The sequence below is a fragment of the Lepeophtheirus salmonis genome, chromosome 10 (assembly GCF_016086655.4).
Source record: "Lepeophtheirus salmonis chromosome 10, UVic_Lsal_1.4, whole genome shotgun sequence".
Classification (NCBI taxonomy): Eukaryota; Metazoa; Arthropoda; class Copepoda; order Siphonostomatoida; family Caligidae; genus Lepeophtheirus; species Lepeophtheirus salmonis.
This window is the reverse complement of record NC_052140.2, coordinates 1,222,461-1,235,801: the sequence shown is the minus strand read 5'-3', so window position 1 is coordinate 1,235,801 and position 13,341 is coordinate 1,222,461. Positions and strand designations below refer to the sequence as shown.

Below are 13,341 nucleotides of genomic sequence, written 5' to 3'. Positions count from 1 at the left end.
ATTTCAATGGACCACCCAGTAAAAAATGAGATATCCTTCATTTTTTCGTTGTTATTTCTTAGATCAAATTGTCAGGCAGTGAATATACTAACAAATGACTTTACGGCAAATCTAATTACATCTGGACAATTTTTTTTTTTTTAAAGTAAATAACTTAGGGAAAAGGTTGGATTGGCTATGAGGCAATATTGTTCTGTTTTTGTTAAATGGATCCCAAATCATTTATCCGTTCCTACACATGAATAGAAGTCACTTGGGAAGGAAGGAAAGGAGGGGGTGATCATTTAATTGAATTCCCTCAGATACATACATACAAACGAATGTATGCTCCCTGTATTCTAAGTGGAGAAAATCTTCTTGTAAAATATGAAATTAATGTTATAACCATTCCTTATCCCTCAGTCTATGCAAAAGGAGGGAGAAAAACGGAGCAAAAGGAAGAGAAAGGGGACTCTATCCTTAATTTGTCATGAGGAAAAAGAAAAAATAACAACCATTTGATTGAAAAGGGTTTAACCGCTTGAATATTTTAGATATGCATAATAATAATAAAAGACTCTCAACCCTCACTCCACATAGGAATGTACCCTTACCATAAAGAACTATTTTACCACTCGTTTCTCCTTGTGGGTTTCTTGCATGACACGTGTAGTTTCCAAAGTCCTTTTTTGTCACATTGAAAATCATCATTTTCATTTGAACATTGTAGTAAGAGGGCTTCCCCTCCACATTTTGCAACACGTAGCGATCCTTACTATATGTTAAAAAGAGTTTCCTTCATTTGTTAGGCGGACAAACAATATATTTAATGACATACTTTGCTATAAAGTCCTTCCCTTCGGCAGACTCTTTTTTCCAGTAGTTGATAGAACTGGGATGTGCGGCCGTGAGGCACTCTAAAACTGCCGTTCCACCCACTTCTACACCAATAAGTTGATGACTTATCCACATATTTGGAGGAACTATAGGAATAAATAAATAAAAAAGATAATATTGATTCCCTTATTCGTTATCAGGATGTGATCTCCTTCCAAAAAAAGACATCAATTTAACTAAGTAAATGACACTTGACTCTTTTATGGGAAAGGCTCCATTTGAGGGAATCTAAATATTTATTTAAATATTGAAGGAGGAAGAAATAAGAAATGAAGACTAGAGCCATTTTAATTTTATCACTCAGGGGTATTGCTAAACTTCAATAAATATCAAAACCTTAACACAATCGCTTATGTAAATTGGTTTATTATATATATGATCTTTTTTTTTTTTTTTTTTTTGGGAGGGCTTGAGAGGCTAACGACACACCTGGTATCACTCACCCTATCCGTTTTCCAAAAGAATAATAAGAAAAGGCCTAGAACCAGTTTGTACCTGTTGACAAAGTTGTATGAGGTTGAGAGGCTTAAAAAATTCAAAACTATATTCAGGCATCCAGAATAACTTAACAAAATTTTGACAAATAAAAAAAGACAAATATACATTTTATAAAAAAGTGTCAAATTTAATTTAATCTAAAACCAAAAAATTTCATTCATAATTTTTCATAGAAAAATAAAAATAAACAAAAATGTCATCTACAAAAAAAATATATATAAAGATATGATCTTGTAATCCTCCATGTAATCACGGCCATGTGAGTCTGATTTTGTACTGAATTCATTATATTAATTGAAATTATCTTACCACAAAAACAGTTTTTATCCCTTACGCCAATTTTTTAATAAGGAAATTTTCAAATGATTGTCACGTGGTTACCATTATTGTGTCACGTATCTTTTCTTGCAAAAAGAAATCAGAAAAAAGGCCCAAATTCAGTTGGTAAAGAGCCAACTATTCACTATTATAACATCTACAGCTAGGAAAAGGCAGTGTTCTTCATTTAAATAATTAGTAGTGTTAGTCATTAAAAAAAACTATGAAGACTACAGTCCAGTCCTGATTAACTTATAGGTACTAGAAGGTATCTTTATCGGTATTTCAGACATTTCAGCTGTTTAAATTTCCTCAATAACTGTGATAACTAAATAACAAAGACAGGGGTCCTAACTAGACTTTCTCTTTGAGGGGGGAGGGTAATTTTGACTAAACTTTGACATAATATTTTTTTTTAAAAAGACACACTTAAAGAAAAATGAAAGCAATGAATAGTGATAATTTGAAACTTTGACAGTATACACGTTACCTTTTTGACAAAACTTGTTCACAAGATTTTAGTCTAGTGTCTAGCAACCTTCCATATACCCTCCCTATGGTAGTCACAGGCCTGCAGGATATTGATTTATAAAAAGTTCTTGAATTAATTTCGTCTATTTAGCCACATAATACTCTAGTATGAAAGGATCTAGCAAGTTGTAATCTTTATTGTGTCACGCAACCATTCACAGGAAGAAAAAAAACCTGGTAAAGGACAAAATCAGTTGGTAGTTGACCAATTATGTGCAATTCAATACTTGTTAAGAAGTGCTCACAGCATAAAAAAACTTATTTCATTTCAACCAATCAACGTTCAAAATACTGATTAGGCGAAAATAAGGAGACACATCCACAGTTGACAACAAAATTGATTGTATATTTTTGTGTTAGTCGGGTAAGACTTCCGTGCTAACAAGGGCCAAAGTATCGACTAATTGGTCCTATGACGGTTGAATTTGAGAAAAAGATTGAACATACTAGAAATAAATACTGAAAAGTGGGTGAGAGAAAAGACTGATTAGAAGCACGGTCCTGGGACCGATCCAACACTAATAAATAGTTGGTAGACGGTACGTACATCCACTACTCTACTTAATTAAAAAAAACCTTGATGTAGTAGAAGACAAACATTTTTGGTCAAACTTTGGGATTATTTACACTTATTTAACTTTTTTAGTTCTATTATTTACAAGAAGTTAATCAAGTTTTTCTTCGTTTGCTTTTTTTTTTTTTATTTTTTTCTTATTCCAATTCCTTTCTCCTTCACGGAAAGGTCTTTATTTTCTTTAGGAGTAATTAAGCGTTATTTGAAAGAGTCCTATTTACTAAGAAGAGCCGAAACGTTCCTACATATTCTACATACATACATACAATCAAGCAAATATATATTTGAAAATAGGGAAAAGATTTATCAAAAAAATAAGGAAATGTAATTCGATTCTGAATATATATATTCGTTTCTTGTACATAGGAACCGCAAGATCCCTTATCTTACCACGAACGCAAGCAAGCAAGTGTAAAGGATTTTTATTAAGATGTATATGATATAATACGTACATTCCACATGGACTTTGACTCGTTTGCTGACAATGGGTGGAACTCCATTTGAGGCAAGGCACAAGTAATTCCCTGAGTCAAAGCGACTCACCTCTGGCAAAACTAGAGTGGATCCCTTGTAAAAATCAACTGAAAAAGAATCCCAAATGGTTTATGATAGAATATGATATATATTGAGTCAACTTACTTTCCCGACACTTTTTATTCCAGTTCAGGTTCCGCCTTTGCTCTCCCAGAAAGAGCTTATCATTGCAGAGAATGATTTTCTTTTGGTCCTCTCGCTTCCATGAAATGAGTGGAGCTGGATTACCCTTTGCCTTGCAAATGAGTTCCACGCGTGTTCCCTCTGTTGCAATGATCTCAGAGCTGGATTCATCGTCTACAATGTCTGGTGGAACTGTGGAGGATATATCAAGAGATTGTTAATCAGGGTCATGAGGGAGGGGAAATCAAGTCTTTTTGACTTATGGGTAGTCAAGTAAATAAAAATTAATGTAGTTCCTTTTTTTAAGAAGAACGTATTAAAACATAGCATGGTAATCATACATAGGGCGAAGCAGTGGATATTTATTAAGAAATCATTCGTGCGGAAAATGTGTTCCTAGAATGATGATTGCTACAATTTTTGAATTATCATGACAATGTAAGTAGTTATTGTACGGCAGCATACTTGTATTTCTTAACTGACCCTGTTATCTTCAAACGATTGTAGTGCCTAAATCTATGCATATGTTGTATAATTCAAAACTATTCCCTATACAAGGGTAAGGTGAAAAGTTACCTTTCTGACACATAGATGGTGCTGAAATCGGCAAAGTATAATGCTTCCTTTTAGGTACAAGGGACATAGCTTTTTATGACTACATTCAAATGGTTTCCATAAATAGTTTGTTTACACAAACTGTTTCAGTAAACCCATATCGGTGTTGTTGTTTTTTGTTAAAATTGATACAATTTAATATCGTACTGTTATAACATTCTTCGTTTTAGATGGATTAACCCCTAAGGAAATTCATTCAAATTTGTCAAAAGTTTACGGGGACTCTCCTCCTTCCATGTCAACTTTTAAAAAGTGAACAGCTGAATTTAAACGTGGTCGTACCTCCCTAGAGGATGACACACGTAAAGGACGGCCAAAAACTCTAATCACACCGTCAGCTAAAATTATTTGTGACGAGGAGGGACGGAAGAAGGAAATGAATAAAGATATAAGCAAAAATGTCGATCCTCAATTGTAATCCGAGTCCAACAAAGATTTACAATTACAACTCCACAACTCAGGTCTTTTATAAGTTGAATTCAGTTTTTTAATATAGTTGTACGTAGCAAAAAAGGCAGTTCAGTCCTCAAGAATGAGATAAAAATTGAATAAAAGAATAAAAACTTTAGTTTGTCAACTAAAAAAAAACCAAAAAAAAAACCGGTGGTTTTAAAAATGCTACCGATTTCCAAAACTGTTATCGTTATTTTTATAGGAAGACCACATAAGTAGTATAAAGTGTTCAGTACTGCGTAAAAGACAAAAAGTAACACGGATAATTTGTTTTGAGTTATAAGCCCAAGTCATTGTTGAGCTTGAAGTAGAATTGAGGATCGACAATGAAATAATTCCTTCATTTATCATTGCTAGATACAGAGTTCGATTTGTGCTTATTTCCTTATTCTTGAAGCTGATCGCAGTTAATTTAATGAAACTTCATTACAGCTATGCTGTTGTCCTCCAAAAAAAAATCTAACTGCGAGAGTGTCAACATTAATTTAAGGTTTCATTTTTTTTTTTTTTTTACACACCGACAGATAATATCATTTTCATCTATATATGATAATATGTATCAGTTCTAAATTAAAATGTATACTGAATTAAACGACCTGTACGTATTGTACTGCAAGTAGATCAAAATCAAATTCTTCAACAATTTGGCAAGTAGAGTGACAAGCTATCAAAATGAAAGCAATTTAAGTGTAATAACCTTAGAGTACATAGTTATGATAGTCCTATGAGTGGGTCAAGGTATCACCTCTACAGGTACAATTAATTTTACACCATACCTACGACGTGTAAAGCTCCCCGAATCGATATGGGCGGCCCAGTGTTTAATTGACAAATGTAATTTCCAGCATCCGACTCCTTGACGTTCTTCAATTGGAGGAAATATGTTTCACGATTGTCATGACTCACAGATATGCGATTATTATGAGTAATGACGTGAGGATGAACGGCAAGTGTGCCCTTCACAGAATGGAGCCAAGCCACCTATTTAAAAAAAAATAATGAATTGACATTTTTATTATTCATAAAAATAAACTGCATACCCGATATGATCCTAAATGTTTGACTGAACATCCAAAGGTAACATCATTCCCCACGCGAGCTGTAAAGTTTTGGAGGGCATCTCCAATGAGTACTGGAGTCTTTTCTTCATCTACAAGAGAAATAATGAGGTATTTTGATTCTTCATAATTATGATTAATACAAATATGCATCTCTGCAAGTAATAGATATAAAAACCTTGAGTAGAGGTCTGAGAAAAAATTAAAGCTCATAAATGGAAAATAATTAGATGTTCTAAAATATAATTTGAATAAATTGTTGGAAGTTGGGTTTTTTTTTTTTTTTTCGATTGGGTCTTAAGTTATTTTTACTAGACCGATTTGAACTTATATTTAAATCTAGACCATTGTTTCCCAACCTGGGGTACATATAAAATTGGGAGTGCATTTTCCTATCTCAGGGGTGCACTGCTCAGCACAGTCATATAATTTGTTACATCTAAAACATTAATAATAAACTACCTGAAAAAATTGGCAGACGAACTGCAAGGTTTTTTCCCTACTCTTGGTGATGGCGAAATAGTATATATCATAGGTTTTTTTTCATCAAATCTAAAGTGATTACCACCAAGATTGAGTAAGCAATATCATGAAGCCACTCGTTATGTTTATTATGGAGAAAAATGATTTACATTCGGTAAAAACCGAATGTATGGTTATAATTCCCAAAAACAAAATTTAAATTGATTGGATTTTTGTTATTTTACTTGGCTTTTTTTTAGCTTTGAAAATTTAAAACGAAATGGTAAAGGGATACATGGTAGGATAAACGTTGGGACCCCCTGATTTAGACCGTATAAAAATAAATACCGTATGAATATAACCGTTTTCAAATCGTGTATCCTTATTTTTGGATCTCAGTCTTTGGACAAATACGAGTTGTCACCATATGAAACACTCCATCCACAATTTGAAAATGCACATAACGTCATCAAGACGGAATTTTAAATATTACCAATCATGAGCATATTCATGAACTAGACTTTTAAAAAATATGACCTTTAAACTAGGGTGCACATTTTGGGGTTGGACATCTCAAGAGTGTTTTTTTTTTAATTTCCCAAGGCTGCTATCATTATGCTTTCATTCTTGAGGAGAGAACTTTTAAGTACAAACTGTGTTTTTGCACATGAATGGAAAATAGTTACAGTGTCGATTTGTTTTGGAGTTATAATAATAAGTACTTGTTTGACTGAGAGTAGAATTAAAGAAACATTCCTTCATATATCCTTGCTGGATAAGGAGTGGGATGAAGGCTTATTTACTTACTCTCACGGCTGATTTCAGCTAATCTAATTAAACGTCATGACAGCTAAGCTACTTTCATCCTCAACAACCTTCAAATTGTTAGGGTTACTATGACAATTTTCGGGTTCGGTTGTTAACCTAGAGTAGGTCCTATTTTTACAACTCTACTAAATATTGGTTTGGTAGTGTCAAATTTTATTAGACTCGTATTAGAACTTAGGATCTACATTCGAGTGTTTCCTGCCCAAATATGTACTTATTGGACACGGAAAAAGATTTGTTTTTATGTTTTTACTCTCATTTATACTAGAAAGGAATCTATTAAAACGTACTGATAGCTAAGCTACTCTCAGGTACTATTTTATAAGTGTGACCCCCATGTCATACTTTCTCTTTCTATTTCGAAATTGGAGATGGTGGAATGTTGGAATTCAATTATTGCAATCTTTTAATTATAAGGGAAAAACTTTGCAAATAGGAGGAAAGAGATCTCGACAGAATCGATCACAATTGCTCGAAAATGATCCACGTAGGATTAAAATATTATTTGAGCATGTACAGTATGTTTCTATTTAATTGTGTTTATAGTAATTTTCTGTTTCAGTAGTTAATGTTTCATGATGTTATAGAAGTTCCTCTCCATGATACTTACACGTTCATCCTATAATTATACTGTAATGGTTCATAGTAGATACAAGAAAAAGTCGGAGTACTTTACTTAAGGAGATGTGCACACCTCTGGCCTCATCCCTCTGTCCACGGATCGACTCTCAGTCTCTCCCTTTTCCTCGAGAATACATCATAAGAGACAAACTCACAACGGCATCCGCATAGTGAGATCTTCTATAGACTTTCATGGTCCTCCACAGGTCCAATTGTCCCAATATCTCAAAAAAATTCGAGATCTATCTCCTCCTATTCCTATTTAATATATTCTTTGCATTCTAAATGTATTTCCTTCTTATTAAAAGGTTTGTGATATTTGAATTTCAACTATCCGCTGTGGCTAACTCCAATTTTAAGATAGAAAGGGAAAGTAGAACGTGCAGGCAAACTTATGCAATGTATCCACGGCTCTCAAATCCAACAATCATCAATTATCATGACTTTCATGTTCTTTTTTTGGTATCTTTGTTTTTACATCCCTGCAGGTCCTAGTTTTACAACTCTACTAATTATTATCTGGAGAGGTATAAGTGGTCGCCCTGGTTAGACTCGGCATTGGTGTATTTACGGCCTACATATGTCATTGCTATATCTACGTATACGAAGAAGATTTTGTTTAAATGGCAACTAGGCTCCTCTCATCCCCAACAATCTTTAAATTGTCAGGCAATTTTGGATATCTTTATTTTTTAATTACTGGCAGGTCATATGATTTACATGTCCATTCATATGTTTTGTATTTATCCCCATCATGGTGTAAATCAATTACGAACCATGATAAAATACAACAAAAAATAAAAAATACGAGAAGCCTGTCACAACAGAGTCATCAGTCAAAAAGTTCTCAAAATATTACACACATATAGTACATATATGTTTGCTGTTGGTTACGTTTGTATTTATGAAGGTAGTAGGTTCATCATCTTTCTAAGACATGAATAATTTATGCGTTGAAGGGAAGAAGGTAGGAAGGAGATTTTCAAGGAGTCTTTAGAATCGTTGGGGAAAGAGCAAGGAAACAAACGAGGCTCTTGAATCAATATACATGAACATTATATATATATATATAGAAGAGCACTATTTAAATACATAAAATACTTTAAACAGCTATCAATGAAGTGGAAAGAAGATATTTAATGAATCATAAAAAATCCTTTTTAAAATGTGTGAATGTAATATAAATTTTTTCTTATTCCCCCCCCCCAAAAAAAAACAGTTTTATTCTCAGTAGTCAATTTTTCTGCTTGTGATGGGACGATTAATCGGAATCGATAAATCGGGTGTTTTTATCTGGAATCGGCATTAGGAAAATTATGTTTAATTTACGATTCCAATTCTTATTTATTACTTTTGTAAGCTATGAAGAAAAAAAAATAACCCCCCCCTTCCCAAAAAAAAAAAAATAATAATATTAATTTAATTTAATTTTTCCAATTTTTTCCAAAAAAAATTATTTTTCTTTCAATAACTGTTAGATATGTGTTTTATTTTATTTTTCTCAAAAAGTTTTATATTAAAATTTAATTTTTGAAATTTTTTGAGAACATCTAAGGATTTGCGACATTTTTTCCTAAAATTTTTATTTTTTTTGTGATCATCTGTGGTTTTTGTAAATTTTTGTTCAAAACAATTATTTTTTCCTGAATATCTGTAGTTTTTGTAAATTTTGTGCAAAAAAAATAAATTTTTTGCCGATAGCTGTGGATTTCAAAAAATTTTTAAATATCAAATTTTGTATTTCAAATTTTAAAAATATATATATATATATAATTCTGTGGACGCCCAGATAGCAAAATTGTATTTTTTATAACTATTATTTACAATAGTAAAAAATTGGAATCAGAATAGGAATTTGGAATTTTTACTAGAATCGCATCGGTATTGGGTTTTTTTTTAATTGTCCCATCACTAGTTTCTAATTGAGGTTCCTTTTGATTTTTTTATCAAAATATGTTATGTTATTTACTTTTTAAATCATTTAAATGTTTGTTTTCTGTCGGAATAATTATGGCATTGTGCCCCAAAATGTTCAATCATAACTACTATTGAAATTTCACTATCTAATGAGCTCGATCCAGGGACAAATTACGTATTGAAATTAGTATAATAAGAAAATAAACAAACACGGCAAGGATGGAAAAAGTGCAGATCCCTTTTTTATTATCAATTATCATTAGACATGATGGATTATTTATATTGGAAAATACTCATGGATTGACGAACAATCATAATATGAGGCAGGATCATAATTCCTTCATTATTCAAACAGAAGAAAACCAATTAATGCGTTTTATAGAAATACAAATAACATATTTTGATTAAAAAATTCAAAAGGAACATCTATTTCAACCAAAAAAAACAACAACGACGTATAAACCTCATGTATTATATATTAAGGTAAAATATCCTTGAAGTAAAATTTCTTTAGGCAAAATGGTTTATAGCAAAAGTACAGGGCTCGCTATAAACACTTACCAATAATTATTGAATAATAATTCGATGGTTGGAAAGAATAAGATAACTACCACCTCATTATGGAGTAATTTATTACTAATTACTTTATTATTATAGTAAGTCTATATTTGGGTGTGAGGTTCTGTTGATTTCCATTTTCAAAGTACCCCATTTAGAAAAGTACAGTGGGTTCAAATCTGGTAAGGAAGGGGACCATATCTCTTTGGACTAGAATCGAACCATGTTATCTGCACAGAACTTTTGTCACTTGGCGGACGTGTGAGAGGGGTGCCGTCCTGAGGCCACACTCCGTGTAAATTGTATGCAGTTATGGCAAGATGGTGTTCCTAAGCACCTCATAGTAGGCCTCCTGGCCGATTTTCTGTCCAGCCTTGAAAAAGAACGGAGACATCTTCTTTCCATCAGAGGCCACAACGCCGAGGACCACTGTTTGTGTAGGATATTTGGTGTCGTAAACTCCTTGGACATCTTTTTTTGTTTCTGAAGGCCACTGGTCGTTCCAGAGGTTTTGGAATTGATCAACTTTTGATCACAATTGACCCATTTGCCTTGCTCCATTGTGAGGATTTTCTTGCACCTCTCCAGCCTCCTGGCTTTCATGCCCTCTGTCAGAAGGTGGTGTGAGGACCTTGTGAAAGAAACTAATCCCAAGTTGTGCTTTATAGCCCTCTTGATGGTCCTAGGAGCCACAGAGAAGTCGTTGGCGAGGCGATTCATCGACTAATGTGTATCTTTCTTTATATTCTTCAAAAGAACTGCGTATCCCTCTTTGAATTATGCCCTCCACTTCCTGATATCCTGAAGAGGTCTTCTCTATTTTAATTTTTATTCATCTTGACTAACTTTAAAACCAGGCTCCTAGAAAACTTAACAAGGTCAGTAATCTTCATCGCATCAACTCCAACAGATCTGAGATCTGATGCCTTTTTGTTTGTTGCTCGTTTATGATGATAAAATCACTGAATGATTAGTATAGTTTGTTTATGTAAAAAGGACATTTTAAATAAAAATGTAATAATGTGTGTACAATACGTTTTAGATTTCAAATATACCCATTTTTATGGATTTTTAGTACATATGACCTAACATATATTCAAATATCATTAGATGACGTTCTGATTCAGAGGGTATGAACCTCAGTATGTCAAAGGCAAAGTCCTGTCTACTGTGCGTAGACTCTCGGTATTTTGATACTAAAAGCAACTCTCCTGTGGCATCTATTAAAATGGCTCTAAGATCTTCTACTCTGATTGACCCTCTCAAAGTGAGTTTTTTGACAATATAGGCCTTGGAATTTAAAAATACATAGTAAGGTGCCTCGGTTTTTGGAGGGGAATTCTTTCTCACACGTAATTAAAAAAGAATAATGGCCAATAAGTAACTTGACTTTGTATTTATGAGACCTTTCATATTTAGAGATACAAATAGTCGAAGTTTTTTTGGTCAGGGGCACTCAGCAAATGTGTGGATGGTTCGTCTAATATAGTTTCTCCATATTTTAATTTCACTGGCCAATGTGCATGGACTATCAAATAATATTTCCTAAAAAATGACTTTGTTACAATGATTGTCTTGTGGGTCATTTTGACTCAGTTATTAACAATATATATATTCTTTTTAAAGTGGTTCATTTGGATTATATAGACAATGTGTGTGTACTATTTCATTTCAAAAATTGTGATCACTCTAACATAGATAGATGGCTACATAGATTTAAAAAGGAAGTTATGTCCCTTGTGGATGACGTATCATCGATTATTGATGATTAAAACATCCCTTTAAAGGCTTATACATATTTATTTTATGGAACTGAGACATGTGTTTCCAGAAGATGGAGAAAGAAGAACAGTATAAATTATCGATGGGAAAGATCTTGTCTAATTGTGAGGGATGAACACTGCATAATAATTAATACATGGAGAATGATGATCCTTGCCTCAAAAAAGAAGAAAAAAATATTACATCATTGAGTGAAAGCAATGCAATCGTGTGATGTTTTTATAAATATGTAATATAGATGAAGGGATTCCAGCTAGGAGGCCGTCATATGAAGTGTGAATTTCAATGACTTGTTCCTCCATACGGTGTATGTATATCCATAATACCCTTGCAGATAATATGCTACAAACATTAAATACAAAAATAACGATCTCTTTAACAACACTACATAAAACACATATTGTTACTTAATAGAATATACAATTATGAAAGCCTTTTGTCATCGATCAAAAAAATCCTTCGTGGTTGGAATTTTGTTATTGTTTTATACAATATACGCAAATATATGTATATAAATATAACTATTAGAGGTGATACTCGGGTCCGAAATCGAACTTTACTTTCCCTTGGATCTTCTTCATTTTTTCCCCCTAAAGTAGAGGTAAATCAGGGAAGAAAATATAGGGCTTCGGGCTTAGTCGTGCAACAAGATATCGCGTTTCGGCTAATCCGTGAGCTTTCTGGCCAAAATATGAGAATCTATACAATAAAGATAATTCAATATATACTCATGAGAAGTAAATATATTTGAAACATCAGCATCCAATCACTAATTCATGAAGTCAAATACCCCACAATCACTTTAATAAAACTACATTCATTTTGAAGCATTACATCTTGATTAAATTTCCAATTTCTATTTCTAAAAAATAGGTGTCTATTTTTTCAATTTCTAATATTGGAGTTTGGTTGAGTAGACATTTTAGATGTTTAATGTATGCCGGATCGAAATCAATTATAAAAATATGATGCAGCTGAAAAAAAAAAAACCTTTTTGAGGGGAGAAACGTTGCTGATATTGACAAATATTTTGTAGCAAGTCGAAAGATAATAGGAAATCTTGTTGACCCTTCGTAGAGGTTTCACTGCAGTGGAGTATAGAAGGAATTTTTGGTATCAATTCTGGTATAAGAGGATTCTAAAAATAAGCTCTCTCTCCGTGGAGTCTATTTCTCTATCAAAAATAGCACAAAAACTCAAAAATTCATGTAAAGTATTTTAAGCATGGATTTAATTTGTAATTTGGACTCTTGTATCTTCATTTTCATACAGTTTGATCCATTATGATCCTAATTTTTCCATAGCTCTTCGTTAGCTCACTCACTCCCAGAATTCTCTGTCATTAAACCTTGGGTCAATGATGGTTGAAATAACCAAAATATTAATCTCTTCCAATTTGTTAGTAAAATACTTATAAATAACCAATAAAGTCATCCTCAATTTATTTTTCATAAGGTGTCAATTCGAGGATGACGTCATTGATTAGTGGTAAGGGAATTATTTTACATTATAAATAAATATCGAGCGGGAAGGTTCAAGCTACGGGCTTGGAAAATGAGGTTTGAACGGTGGGCTTTCGGATTCCGGCTTAAA

General features: G+C 32.9%; 1 protein-coding gene across 1 annotated transcript in view; it reads right to left on the bottom strand.

Annotated features, from left to right (window-relative positions):
* LOC121125680 (lachesin) overlaps positions 1–13,341 on the bottom strand; it is a 61,385-nt gene that overhangs the window by 6,341 nt on the left and 41,703 nt on the right. Inside the window, exons 3-8 of the mRNA XM_040720882.2 lie at positions 5,563–5,672; positions 5,299–5,503; positions 3,437–3,646; positions 3,250–3,378; positions 818–962; positions 594–754 (exon numbers count right to left, since the gene is read on the bottom strand). Coding sequence (XP_040576816.1) covers positions 594–754; positions 818–962; positions 3,250–3,378; positions 3,437–3,646; positions 5,299–5,503; positions 5,563–5,672 — 960 coding nt within the window. The remainder of the gene's footprint in view (positions 1–593; positions 755–817; positions 963–3,249; positions 3,379–3,436; positions 3,647–5,298; positions 5,504–5,562; positions 5,673–13,341) is intronic.